Raw genomic sequence first — 14,968 nt, 5'->3', positions numbered from 1 at the left:
AATTTAACTTTAAAATTCAAAAGGAAATATAATGGTTTTAATAAGGGAAGTTACTTCGAGAAGACGTATAGGAATATTAAATTCCGAAAAAACATGATCAGATTACAACTTTTATATTTCTTTCTACTACATTTCAGAGGAAAAATACACCACGTGGAACCATATTAATCTTGACGAGAACTGTGCGAAAAAGGTAACTCAAGGGCAAAATAATTATTGAAGCGAATGCAACGATTGAGACATCTGTTGTGCCAAGTCGAAAGGCACAAGAAATATAAACAGACAATTAATCAACGTCCAAACATATTAAATGAAGCACCATAATGTAAGTGGAGTCAATGGATGAGCGGTTCGCTCAAGTGAGCTAATCATTGAATTCGTAGCGAGCTGGAAGGGCGATGTCAATCATACGCCCTGTGTGCCATCGGCAATTGACAGACACGAGTCTCGCCCACGAGGCGTATGAGGGATGACCGGTCGCTTGTGAAGAGAATCCAGGATGTTGCCCCAAAAATTCCTAATCAAAAAAATAGCTCAAAAGTTGTCCGTTTCCCCTCGAAACTTTTGGCTGTTGCGAATTTGTTGCTGCGACAAATAGAAAAGTTTCCAATGTTTGTAACTTAAATTGTTTTGTGGTTCGACATGGCCACGACCGCCCCGTCCCACACAGAAAGCAAAGTGGCTTATGTGCCGTGGCTATTAAAATGTATGGCAGGTCCACATCCCAGTCCCTTTCCCGACTTTACCAAATTAAACACTTACCAAAGTTGCAGAGGGACGAGTCGCAGAGATAAACAAATAATAAAATGAAATCAAATAATTTGCATTATGTCAAAGTTGAAAGTTGCTGAAACATTTTACTTGCCAGCGCGTGCTTAAGTAGAGGGCAAACCAAATGGGAATAAATGGGGGGCAAGGCATTTATAAAGTCGGCAAAACTTCGGCGCGTGTTGGAGTGACCCACGCTTGGATCCGGATAGTGGCATCCTTTGCCGAGATTTCCTTGTACTCAAGAGCGAAAGGTTTATTCGCGGTTCAATGAACCAAATGCTAAATATAAGTCTGTGGAACAGAATAAACTTTAATTAGAGACCCCATCGATTGGCACTAAATAACTCGAATTGAGATGATTTATTTGAAAGCCAAGGCAGAAAGAAAATGTCACTGGGGATTTTTGTTGTATGACTAGTTTATTACTTTCTTTTTTCAAGAAACTGTAAAATGGTTTTAGAGTGGGTACTGGCAAGGAAAAGTATTTATTAAAATAAGTTTTAATCCAAAAACTTTTTATTATATATTTTAATAAATAATGCGTAACATTTCTTTATGTATATTTGTTCTGTGTAGCCTTTGAAATAACTCAAGTTGCTTGATTTCCAGCCGGAGGAAATAGTTCATTGAGCTGAATAGCTGTTTTGCAAATACTTTTAATTGGATTTCCAACTATGCGAGTGCATCGCAGAAAGAACGAGGATGCTGCTTACATACACGACTTACCTACATAAATCAATAGCCCTCTCCATCTTATCACGTCGGTGGGCTATTAATAAAATCCACCATAACTCACAACATTCAGTAGTCTGGCGGAGATGAAAACAATGCACTTTTATGACTCTATTAAAAGACCATAAAAATATAAATTACGTTTTGATGGCAATCGTTGACTTTGGTCCAGCCCCTTGGCTGTAAGCTGATTTCGGGCTTAAAGTTGTTGCCACATTAATGCTTTCTTTTTTGGGGCACAAATTCCTAAAGGACCACAGCAAATGCCACAAAATGCCAGCAGCCAGACAAATAAAGTTTTGAAATTGTTGAATGGTTGGGCAAACAAAGCTCTCGCCACTCCAGCGGCAAACACACAACACTTGCCAACTGCTGCCTATCAATTTATTTAGAATTTCATTTGAATATTTAAGCCGTCTCGCTCTCAACCATGGTTGATCTCTATTTGACCATTATGCAAAGGGGGAATAATATTTGATTACTTTTAATAATGTAAACAGCAAATGTCGAGATGTGGCTAATTTGAAATGTGGTTGCGCTCGAAAATGTGTTACTGATTTCGTTTTTGTCCATTTGGCATTTCAACTTTTCTATTATTGGATTTCCACGAAACCCTTTTAACTGCAAGTGAATGAACAATTGCTTAAAATGTACAATTCCAACTAATTTCCTAAATTTAAAATTACGTTAACAAAATGTACACCCCATTATTGTTCGCTAAGAGGTAAGTTCTTTATTGCATTAGTCATTTTAACTTCCTTTCATTGTGATTTATTTATTATGAGCTTGCCCTGTTCCCCTAATATGCACTCGGATTTCCGCGGCTGATTTTAATTACCGCTCTCATGGTATCAAGTTTATTTGGCAGCCTCCCACAAGGGAACATTAGGAAACCCAAAAGTTGAAGCATAAAAGAGTACATATGAAGATGTCAGCCACTCTTGTCAACAACTCTTGTCAAGTCACATTTTTTATGTTTTCCGCTTTTTCATCTTGAACTCTGTGCTTTGTTGCTGCTGGAAATTAACAACTTCATATGTCAGCCGTGATAACTTCATACTCCTTCAAGGGGATGTGCATACATATATATTCGTGGAGCAGCTTACGCGGCTTTATCATTTGTCGCGCATTACGGGGCGTATGCGTAATGTGTGGCAGGGAGAGGACCTTAAGCGGAGCTCATTTGCATGAATTGTTCCGCAGCTTGTTATTGTTGCGCTGCTGGTGTTTGTTGTTGCTTCCGCTTGAGGCTCTTATCAAGCATAACCAACACTTCATAAATTGTCTAAAATTAGCCATAAAACAAAGCAAACAACCGGGCCAAGTTGTTGTTGTTGTTTCGGGTGCAGCAAACTGAAGAGTGTAGCAATCTGTACCTCCCACAGCCTCTTGCCCCGACTACTTGACACCCGCTTCAGGCTCGTTATGCTTTATTATGGCCATCTCCTCCCGCAACCCCCGGCCATGGCAACTATATATCCGAAGGTATTCCAGGGCCGGGGTACAAAAATATGTCTGTTTTGGTTGCCACACTCGGTCGCTTAAGTGGCCTTTTGATTCCCGTTGCCATAATTTGTTATTTTTCCAACGCAAAATAAAATAAATCGTGTAAAAGCATTGCCCATGGAAACATGAGGGGGTCAGTTCTAAAAATCGGAAAATAGTTAATAACCGAGGAACGAAAACAAAAACAGAAATTCAGAACGAAAGTTGGGACCCAGCTGAATTCCCTAAGAATAAAGTCAAATAAATTGTGGTTAAGATTAAGGCTTGCAAAATATAAATAGAATTTTTTTTGTTATATTCAAAGCCAATAGGAAGTCATAAGATATCTTTATATACATTTTTATTTTTGAGGAAGCATTTATTATCCTTTGAACAGCCAAATTTAATAGGGTTTTTTAATAGTGAACATAAAAGTTTTGGGCAATAAAAAACAGCCCTTGGCCTTCAAATCCTTCCTAATCAATAATTGTATGTAATATATATGCATGTTCTGCTACAGCTAATAAATACTTTTTATGTCGTTTCATGGTCTCTGCTATTATAAATATACCTTAAGTAAACCACTAAAAGGAAAGGTGCTCTGGGATAAACAAAGGAGATTCAGGATACCCAAGCGTATTTATTTACTTTCTGGGTTTCGGCCAACCACAACAATAGGGGAAAAAAACACGATACCCAACCCAAGTTTTTACGCCACTTTAAAGGTACATAAAAAAATCCTTCCGCATTCGACTTTGTCGGGGTTAAAGTTTGAAGTTCGTGGGTGTTACTTTTTATGGCCTGCAGCCGTTGGCAGCGTCTGATTGAGCGTGAAGTTGTAAAACTTAAGGAGTGCTAAGTGCCCCGTGGACCGACTGCAGCCCCTCCCCAGGATTATGGCCAATAAAGCACGCATGTCGGCGCCAGAGCTCGCCTGGGCTGAAAAAAATTAAATATGCCTCTTTCGGGGCTTCCTAGATGGGACATTAGGAAGGTGTGCTCGTGGACAGTGTCCACTACAAAAGGAAGGGGCAGATTTATGAGCTGGCCGGGCTTGGGTGAGTGGTAACAAGATGGAGAGATTAACCCGACTTACGGGCCACTTGTTCCGGTACCTTGTAAGCTCGTTTTTTAAGGTTGACCATAACTTTAACCGGTTAATAGGGAGTCTGTGAGAAGGCCAAACAATCCCTTCTCCGCTTCGGGTCGACACTTTTGAACATTAAATATAAAAACTTTATCTTTCAAGGGACACTGCGACCCTTGCGAATTATTAACTTAAATGTATAAAAAACAGGAAGTCCCTGGACAATTATAGCACTTTTTTTGGAACACTCATAGGAGTGTTTAAGATTTATTTATTTGAGTGTATAAAAACAAAGAGAAATAATATATTTTTTTATAAAAAAATAAATGACACTTTGAAATTTTTTATTAAAACACTTCACAAATACCTGAATAAATTATAATAATCAGTTTCAGTTGTTTCATATGCATATATTTTTTGCTCTTCTCTGGCAAACTTATAAAACTGCTGATCCCCATAAATCGGGAATGACGACCCAATAAAATAAACTAAGTCATCGGAACAACATCTGCTTCATGTGGGCGAAAACTGATTTTTCATATCCACATGTTTCCAATGCCCATCTTGACTTATTTGTGCCCATCAAATGAAGCTGCAAGAGCATCATATGTAAATTCAATATGTAAATTGGCAAATATAAACGTATCAATGGATATTTTGTGTGGACATGCAATAAATACTAAAGCCATACACACAGCGAGCAAAATGCAGTCGAATTATTTGCGGAGCGAGAAATGGAAAACGAGCAAAAGTTTAATAAGGGCTCCAGATGTTTTTTCGTTATTATTGCGACTGGGTCACGCACTTTTTTCGCTTTTAGCCACGGACAAAGCGACGCCTCTCTGGAAGCCATAAAATTCGCACACATATAGCCTGTATTCACCGAATAGTCTGGCGTCTGGATGTAAGCATACTTTTTATGCAAAACGAATCAAAATCCAATTATAAAGCGAGCGAGTGTGTGTGGCGTTGGCTGGGTGGGGTGGGCAGGAGGTACAGGGGGCGGGGCCAAAGGACAAGTACCGCCAACTGCAGCCCAAAAACCAACAACAACGCTTGGTCAGGCGGTAATGAAAAATTCAATTTGGTAAACAAAAGACGTAGCGAGAATGCGATTTTATGAACAAGCGTCCATATGTGAGTGTAAATGCAACCATACGCGCTATTACACAGAGGAAAAAATACTAATGGTTGTCTAAAGGAATGTGAAAAATACTGTAATATTCTGTATACATTAAAACAATGTCTTTGCTTTTGTGAATTTTTTGTTTTTAATTTGGTTTTATAGTTGGCTATTATTATTAATATTAATATTGAATTATAAAATTAGTTTGTAGTATGTTTTTCAGTGCATGCATGAATATGTGCTATATGCACGCGTTTTGTCGGCGCCAAAAACTTGGTGGGGCCTCTGACTAGGCAACAATAAAGCTCATTTGCATTTGCCACTCGTGAAAGAAAACGGTGCGGCACCCTGAACGGCAATTTAAATGGTTTCTGCAAATATTTAGCAAGCCACAATAATGCAATAAATTGTTGGCTTAAAAATACAAACAAACCACGAACATAAATCCAAATTTGAATGAAATGAAACAATTTAAGGATTCTAGCAATCCTTTTCCAAAACACTTCCATTGATATTTAAGGAATTCTGAAACAATACAATATTATAGCTTCGTATAATTTATAACATGGCACATGGAATAAATGATTAGAAACAAACTTAAAATGTAACATGATAATCGAAAAGTTATTCCCAAAGGAGCACAGAATGCGTAATCATCAGAAAAACGGAGCAGATGAGGAGGGTGGCGATCATGATGGGAAATCCGATCACGAAGAATTTCCGGAAGCTAATCTTGTAGCCGTATTCCTTGGCGATCTCCGCGACGATCTCGTTGCACAAGGAGCCCAGCAGGCCCCCGTTGGCGCCGTAGCTGGTGCCGAGGGTCGCGGCCCAAATGAGTGGCAGCAGCGGGAGCACAACCCGGTCACGATAAGCCATCTCGATGCAGAGCTTCACCATGATGGTGGCCACCGCCGCGTTCTCGATGAAGGCGGAGAGCAGGCTCGACAGCCAGAGGATAATGAGAATGCCTATCATTGTCCGGTGCTGCTCGGCCACGGTCCTGACCGCGGACACCGCATGCTGGCCCAGCCACTCGATCAAGCCCAGTTCGGCGACCACCTCGGTGAGAACGAACATGGAGGCCAGATAGAGCAGGATGGACCATTTGACGCGGGCCAGAATGGGACGTAGATCCCGCCTGTCGGCCAGGATGAGCAGCAGGAAGGCGGCCAGGATGGAGATCCAGCCCAGGGTGGCACCCGGAATAATCCACGGGACCGAATGCATCAAGAAGCAGCTGGAGGCGAAGCCGAAAGCCAGGAACGAGTGCCCCAGCAGCCACTTATTCCGGATCCAATGGTTCGTCTCCAAGTTGGCCAGCGTCTCGTAGTAGTTGTCCACCGGGTGGACCCAGCACCTTGTCGACTGCCTCGCCCTCAGCTCGTCAATCCTCTGCTGGACTTCGGTCGGGGTTCTCTTCCCGTTTTGCCGTTTTCTCATCAACCCCAGCTGGTTCGCGTCCAGCACGAAGATTCTCCTGCCCATGGTCATGTAGAGAAGGCCGAAGACGAGCAGCAGGCAAATCACCGCCACCGGCAGCATGCGCATGGTCATGTTGATGAAGGTGAAGCCGGCCTGGGCCACCACCGGGTTGCTGGCTATAATGGCAGAAGGGGGTCCTGCCACCGGGGTCAAGGATCCCCCGATGTTGGTAAACAGCAACAGGATGATCAGAACCAGGACGGTGTTGACGGCCATGACCTCGCACAGCCGAATGACCGCCGGACTGAAGAGCAACGCCATGGCGGTGTTGTCCATTATTACCGAGCTCCCGGCGACCAGCAATCCCAAGAAGGCGATCATCAGCCAGGCGTGGCCCCGGGAAATACGATAGGCCACCACGGCCATGTACTCGAAGAAGCCCGTCTCCGACACCAGGTTCATGATGATCATGTGTCCCAGCAGGAGCATCATTGCGTCGAAGTTCACCCAGGAGATTATCGTCTCGATGGAGGGTCTGTGCCCCAGGACCGTGAGGATGGCCAGTCCCGCACTGGTTATGAGGAGGGTGCACAGCGTTCGGTCCGCCAGCTCCCAAATGATCACCACGTAGAGGCTGACGATCAGGATGGCCGCGTACATCACGCCCAGCTGCGTGACCATCGGCATGGTGTCCACCGTCATGTGCAGGCCCACTGGCTCTCTGCTCATGCTCTCCACGGAGACGAACGTCTGGGCAAAGGCCCACTCATCGGGGCTGATTGCTCCCTCCTTCCCCTTCTGCCCAGCGTGCTTAGCCCGCGCCTTTCCCTGGTACCATCCCGATAGCGAAAAGTGGAACACCCTCTTGACTTCCTGGTAGCTTCGCTTGTCGTGCAAGAGATACACGTTCCACTTGGAGCTGCGTAGGTAGGTGATGTTCGTCTCGGGATGGCGCAACTCCAGGCGCACTGCCACTGATGGAAAGCCGGACCCCTTAACGAGTTGATTCGTGAGATAATCATTTATGGCTCCGCGCAGGATGATCTTAACGGACTCGATCTTCGGTTTGACACTCCTGAAGACCGTCTGGTTGGGCAGCACGGTCACCAACGTGTCGGTGACCTCATGGGAACCGTGGGTCACCAGCACGACTGTGAAAGCTATCCAGAGTGCCACCAGGACTGTAAGTTTGATGATCAAAAGAACGTAGTCCTTTGTGGTCTCCGGTTCCGGACTTTCCACCCTCTTGCGATTAGTCGGAATTGGATTCAACATTTTCAGTCTACACGGATGGAGCTCTATTCAAGGTATGATATTACAGTTTGAAGTATAAGTCAAATTTCTATATCAGATAGATCTTACAACATGTTTTATTTTTTAATTATATAATATTACAAAGAGGTGATACTAAGATGATAATAATTTTAATTATATTTTCTTTAACAACAAAAGGGCAACGGCTATTAAAACAATGCTTTCCATTTATTTAGTATCGCCCACAGAAAATTGGTCTAGGCACTCTTTAAATTATTCATTTTGTTCCGCAACATTTCTTTTGTTTATCTTCTAAGTATACAAAAACACTAAAACCCACATAAAACCGGTGTATAAAAGCATTTTAATGCTGTAGTCAGCAATAAACGAAGTAACTTTAATTGCCTTTTACCTTAGAATGGCTTTTACTCGTTTAATAAAAACATAGTTAAAGAGGCAGAGATTCCTTGGTTTCCTTCATTTTAATTTTCTGCACTTTTCTGTTTGGCCAAAGCAGAAATTGTGGCAACAGCTGCTGACCGCCCAACTTGCTTTTGATATGTGGTCTGGCTAACTTAATAAGGGAACTCAAACCTTTTATGCCATGTAGATTCCCATCAAGACATCTTGTGGGTACTAAGGATAAAGTTGCAAAAATGCTGAGAGGAGAGCTTGGCTCAGACTAAGTAGGCCAAAGTAGGTGAAAGCCATTTTCCCAGCTGACCATCAAAAATGTAGCCATGATATGTGAGATGTGGGACGAGAAGCAGAAAACGTTGCAATGCAAACTTTTTAATAAAGCCACAAAATGGAAGGAGAAAGGAAATCCAGCATTCAGCAGAGACATGGGATTGTTCTGTGGAAATGGACAAAACAATATTTGATGCATGACAAATCTGGAAAAATTTTTGTTATTTCTGCCGCTGCTATTTACACAGAAACTTTTATGGCCAAACAATGGGTGTCATTCAAGGGGGTTAGTCAGGCGTGAGAGTTCTGGAAATATGTAGATTATTCCCAGGCGGTGTGCAATGGGAAATCCTTAATTTTTGTAGCGATTTCACTTGAAAATGTTCCATTTAAGCCGGCTAAGTTTCCATTTTCCCCTTCCTGCTGCGCTTCCTCTTATAATCCACTCCAGCTTTCCCCACAATTTTCCGCCAACCACATAAATCTAAATCAGCTCTCTCAATCTGGCCATGCACGTGCCACAGATGTGTGAAGTCCCGTCGGCAATCTGCAAGCATTTCCCCACTTCATTCGCTCTGTGTTTTCATTTTTCAATTTCAATGTACCAGTGAGGTGACATCAACTTTAAATGGCAGCGTGGTTAATTGGAAATGAAGTGCAATACAGACTGTCTGAGATCCGCTTCAAAAGGCAGGCAGCGTAATGGAAATGGTCACTGACCCATGCAGGTGTTCGTTGCCTAGGCAATTAAACATGGCTTTCACATACCCGCAGTAACAGCACATTAATTTGTATGACTGAATTGCGTCTGGGGTTTTTCACAAATGCATGGGTGAGAATTTGCTACACTGGCAGAAAGGTAATCCAATAAATATTATGTTTATTGGTAAGTTCTGTAGCAGTTTATAATAAAATCACTGAAGAATAATTCAATGTCAAGGATTTTTTTGAATCCATTTCGGTCTTTGCATTTGTTCGCACTGTAGAGACTTCATTTTATGCCAGCATTTTATGCAATTTCTAGCCTAGTTTTCGGAACTTTATGCCTTGGGCTGATATTCTCCTGCACCATATGATGTCGTCGCCTAATTAGTCAAACAGAACGAGTAGGAGCAGGGTGGCTCGCCTATTTCCAAATATTCTGACCCTAAGCATCGCACAAATGTTGTCACCCCGGAGTCTCAACCGAATGTCGACAGCTGGCATAGCAAACCCGAAACGAGTTCGAGTACGAGGACCGAGAACCGAGAACACCAAACCAAAAACAAGATGACTGTCGGGTCGACACTTTGACAGTTGCCCCGTTGCTGGCAATTCGCACGGGTCACGCCCACATTGTGTCTGTGTGTGTACTACACTGCGAGCATAATAAGAAGATCCGTGTGTGGCAAACGAACAAAAATACCCTTCAAAGGGATCGTTTATGTGGGTAAAGAATCCATTATATTCTGTTTTTAGTTCTGAAGTAAGTTCCTAGTAGGTAAATTTAAGTTTACAATTAGATGGTTTTAATTTACATTTAATTTCAGTGAAATTTTCATTAGCCTTTTACATATAATATGTTGATTGATCCAACTTAAAGGTTGTTATAGGCTTTAATTTCTCAAAGATACCCTCTCACTAGTTCTATATTCAATTTTTATATTTTATTGCGGTATCGCCTAGTTGAAACCGCTTTATCCCTTACTTTTCCTAGGGTATTCTATGTTTTGCCAACCAAATTACCTTCCGCCACCCATTATGTGATTGCGTGGGCCGCTTCTCCACCGAAGGTGGCCAAAGTATCAACCTGAAGCGGTCGGAACGGGCATAAGAATGGCTTAGGATCCTTCCAGGAGCTCATTACTAAATACCACGATGCAGCGCCAGTAGCAGCTGCCGGTAAACGCCTTTGAAGTCGACGGCTCAGTGGAGCTGAGGAATGCCAGGACCCAAGGCCCCAAGGATCCGAGGTGCAGATGGGGATGAACGAAGGTCACGGTTTCGGTGGCATAAGTGGGCTTATTTGAATTTATTGTGGGAATTGCAGGCGCCCAGAGTTTTAATGTGGGCGTTGCGCATGAGGCTCGGATCAAAAACAATAATTTACTTGATTTCACTTTCGTTGCTCGAAAGTTCAAGGGGCGTGGCTCACGGCTCAAATTGTCTGGAATTAGTGTGGGAAATTGGTGGGGATTATTATTCGGGGCCGACACCCTTGACTAATTGCCATTCGCTGGCATTAGCTAATGAAAAGTTTGCCAATTCAGACGAAAACAGGATAAAAGAGCTGAAACCGTTCGCCTGTAAACTTATTTAATTTGCGGGAATATGCAAAACGTACCTGTAGTCCCAAGAAATTTGAGTATCGAAAATTGGCAAAGTTCGGATTGATGTATCGCTGTAATAAATTCTAAAAAATTCTATAGAACATCGGTTTACTCTGGGCTATAACATATGGCCCTTCAGCAATTCTGAACAACTCTTCAACTCGCTGACTGATTTATGAGCGCGTGTAAAGCGATTTTGTGTGAAAAAGTTGGGATGTAAAACTTTTCTGCCAGCATTATAAAGATGTTAATCCCAGTGACAAGTACCCCGCCCCCCGGCAGGATTATACCAACTCTTTATCCTGACGTCAGTCTGCCCAGAAGAATAGAATGCGAGCGAACTCCTCGACAACAAGTGCTCATAAATGCAAATTGTTGTTACGCAGTTGCGTCCATTTTATATGTGTAATACAATTGTTTCTATATTGTGGATTATGAAAATAAGAATGGCCATTTGCATAATTGATGTTTAAAATACGAACAGAGAATCAGAATAGACGAAGCGGCTTTAGCTGTCCTCTAATTGAAAAATAATACAAACTGGGGAGTGGGAAATTCCCGGATTCGTCCTGCCATTTTCCCGCTCCTCCTCAGTTGATCTGCTTGAGCTTTTCCGTAGGCCACCTACGTGTGGACGCTTGGCATTTCGTATGGCTTGCCTGCGGTGAAATTTTCATCTGGAAAAGAGAAAAGTGAGCGAAAAGCGAATAAGGGAAAGGCAGTCATTTGGCCATCGCATCCAACGTATTTCAACATTTACGTTGGTAATTAAATTTTATATCAACTGCCAGGCATCCCAGAGTAATTGCATTTGCCTGGTATATATAGAAACGTGCTCAATTTCGACCCTTTAAATAAGCAATTAAACGGTTATCGTAAGCCGCCTGGTCAAAAAATGGCCATCAAAATTCTGTTACAATTTAAAGAGAAACGTGTGCGACCACACATCACATATATTATGATCAAATTTTTGTGACATTCATGTTTAATTCAACCATTTTTTATATTTTATTTATAGGAATGTAAGTACTGAAATTTAATGTACAAAGGATAACATTTAAATCATTGAACTGTAAGTGTGTAGCCAACTTCGATTAAATTGAAGTATCATTTGATTGATTTCCGCTGATGTCATTATCCTGCCAACCATAATTTTATTTGCTAGCAGTTGTTTACAAAAATATTTAAAATTATTGCCACACGCCATTCACTGAGGATGACAAAGGACTCGTTAAATGCACGTTGCCTGATTAACTCGGCGGTAAATTATGAAAAAAACTTCGAATATTTAAACACGTGTCGAATAATAAAGCTTAATTCGTTTACCTCGAATAAAGGTTGCATTTGTTTACTTGGTGTTTAACTTTGTTGTTTTCCGTTAGATCTCACAAAATAAATACATAAAATCATGAACATGTACATTAAGCATTGAATAACGTTGAATAAATTATTTTGAATGTCAAACTGTGCTTTTGAAACTGACGAGTACTTTACTATAAGTAAAATCATTTGAAATTCATAAGATAACTTAAAACATAAGAATTTGTTTTGTTAAAAATTAAAAAAATAAAATTTGAAAATTAGAATTATATAATTATCGGGAAGGTTTTTACAGAGTGTATATATCATCAAAATTAAAAAGGCAGGGTATACTTCCAAAATTACATCTAAATCATTCCGATCTAATTAGCTCTGTGATTTTTTCGGATGATAAACACTAATTGGCATTTGAATAATGATATGCATGGGCCAGGCAAACTAAACAAATTGGATTAAGAGTGTAAAAAGTATAAAAATCCATTCAAATAGCGAAATAATATAAACTACTTTTTTATTCCAGAAAAATTTAAACAACATGTGGATTTAATTTCTCAATTTGGGAGCTTAGTTGACCCTTTTCGATTGTCCTTTCAGCGCCAAATATAAATTGGCTGCCTTTGTTTGGCTTAGTTTTTTTAGGCCCGTCATCATCATTAGAGGCAACCCATGTTTTTAGTCTAGCCGGTTGTCTCATTTGTTTTTGTTTCATTTTTTGTGTCGTTTGTTATTTCTAGAGTTTTTTTGTTTGGGTTTGCCGGCAGTCGAAAGGGATGTCTTCCAAACTTTGGCTAATTAATGGCAAATTTTCCTGTCTTTTGCTACCGAAACCCACTTAAATTGATCGATGACATTAAACTGTTGTCATGTCAAACAATTGAAACGAAAACGGTAATGAAATGTTTGGCCTAGAAAAATATATATATCGTAACGGGAAAATGGGCGTGGAGTGTTGGGAAATAAATATAAATATTGGTTAATAACCACTAATGGTGTCACATTTTATGGTGGTGTATATTATAAAATGTGATTCTAAGTCAAGATTAATTTCGCATTTGTGGGGCCTTTCGGAATATAATGCAAACACCAAAGTTTACTGCCAAAATTAGAAACTGTATGTTTTATGATTCTTTGACGTATATTAAAATATGTATAATATGGTCTGTATTATTGTTGTTGTAGCTCATACGCAATTTCCATTGTAAATGCTTTCGTTGGTTGTGAATATTCGGATTTAATCAGCTTTATGGCCACCAGAAACATGCCATATAAATGGTCGCCCAAGCCTACCAGCTTAGTGCCGAATTTTGCGTAACCGCCTGCACAATGAAATGATTTCCGCAGGCCATAACTCTCCTCGTCACCCATTGGCGGATTTCGTGGGGAGGTGGTGGTGGGTGTTCGGTGGTCAAGGCTGGTCGACCCACCCATTAATGGCGGCGGATCAGAGGACTCTAATTGATTCGTTTTAAGCGCAATGATTGCGGTTTTCGGTCGACGGGCAACATCGATCAATTGGATTTGTGGGACGGCTGTGTGTTCATTAGATGTGTCATAAAACGCTCTTCCAGATAGACTCGGCCCAAAACCTTTCGGGCGGCGAAAATAATCTAATTAAGCAGCCCGAGATTGAGATTGCCGGCCATAAATAAGGCAATCTCTGTCCGAGGGGCGGGCCATTAAATTTATGGCTACTGACCGAGCCGAATCAAAGTATTTCATTTAGATTCTAATGGCCAACTCCTTGAGCATATCCTGTGCAAATACAGATAAGCCGCTGCGGGTCCTGTCTTAACGCGAAAAATCAACACGAAATTGGCTTCCACTGCCAATTAGCATATTTTACAATTAATTGGTAAACAGCGTGTGTTTTCATTACTCCTTATCGGAGCATTCAACTTTGAGTGGACCTCGGTGAGTAATGATAGGGATGAGAGTCGAGGGCAAAAGTCTCGTGCTGGAAATTAACTGGCCAAGGACAATCGGATGTAGTGGGAAAAAAGGTTTATTGCCATTCGCCAGGCGAAGGTGTCATAAATCAGAAAAGTAAGGAAAAAATGGTAAAGTAAAATATCGGACAGTTTTTTGGGGAAAGAAAGTCAAGTTGAAGTTGGAATTAGCTGAGAAACGAAAGTTTAGATAGTTTAAAACAACAGAGTACTTAATTTGGTTGCTTGTGTTTTAACATGAAAATAGGAGCAATCTTATTTAATTTTTGATATTTAATTAAATGTACAACATTTAATGAGTTACTAACTCTTGGTTTTTCTTTCACCTTTTTCTATCTTTTTTGGTCTTGACTTACCCAACAATTTCTCCAATTAGTACAAATAAAACATTTTTGCGCAAACGAAATTTAATTAAAATTTTTAAAGGTATTTACACACTTTGTACAGAGCAAATTCTTCGAAAACCAAGAGAGGAAAAGCTTGTGGAGTTTAGAATTTCTATAGTTGACCAAACAGACGGGAATAATTTTGTGCATAGTTGTCAGCCATTTGGCAAAATGTGAATGTAAATTCTGGGACTTTGGTGCAGAAGTCTGAATGCTTAATGATGATTCAATTGAGGGACTTTTGTGCTATCCCTGTAATCCTCGGACTGAGTCTGCTCAACAGTTTCTTGTTCATCGAGTGCATTTTATGGGAATTTTATGTAAATTAATGGTCCTTTAAACACAAGCAGCAGCCGAAGGAAATAAATGAACGAAACCAATGGAGCTCCAGGCGATGACTTCGACAGGGATTTGCCAGTATTAAGTGTAATACAATA

General features: G+C 41.0%; 1 protein-coding gene across 1 annotated transcript; it reads right to left on the bottom strand.

Annotated features, from left to right (window-relative positions):
• Positions 1-5,750: 5,750 nt before the first annotated feature.
• Positions 5,751-7,922, bottom strand: LOC108100266 (P protein). Its single transcript, XM_017204053.2, has one exon. It carries the CDS (start codon positions 7,899-7,901, stop codon positions 5,826-5,828), a length of 2,076 nt encoding a protein of 691 aa, XP_017059542.1. The 5' UTR covers positions 7,902-7,922; the 3' UTR covers positions 5,751-5,825.
• Between the last annotated feature and the right edge of the window lie 7,046 nt (positions 7,923-14,968).

The sequence above is a fragment of the Drosophila ficusphila genome, unplaced genomic scaffold, assembly GCF_018152265.1.
Source record: "Drosophila ficusphila isolate 14025-0441.05 unplaced genomic scaffold, ASM1815226v1 contig_286, whole genome shotgun sequence".
Lineage (NCBI taxonomy): Eukaryota > Metazoa > Arthropoda > Insecta > Diptera > Drosophilidae > Drosophila > Drosophila ficusphila.
The sequence above is the reverse complement of the archived record's forward strand: the minus strand, read 5'-3'. Positions and strand labels throughout refer to the sequence as shown.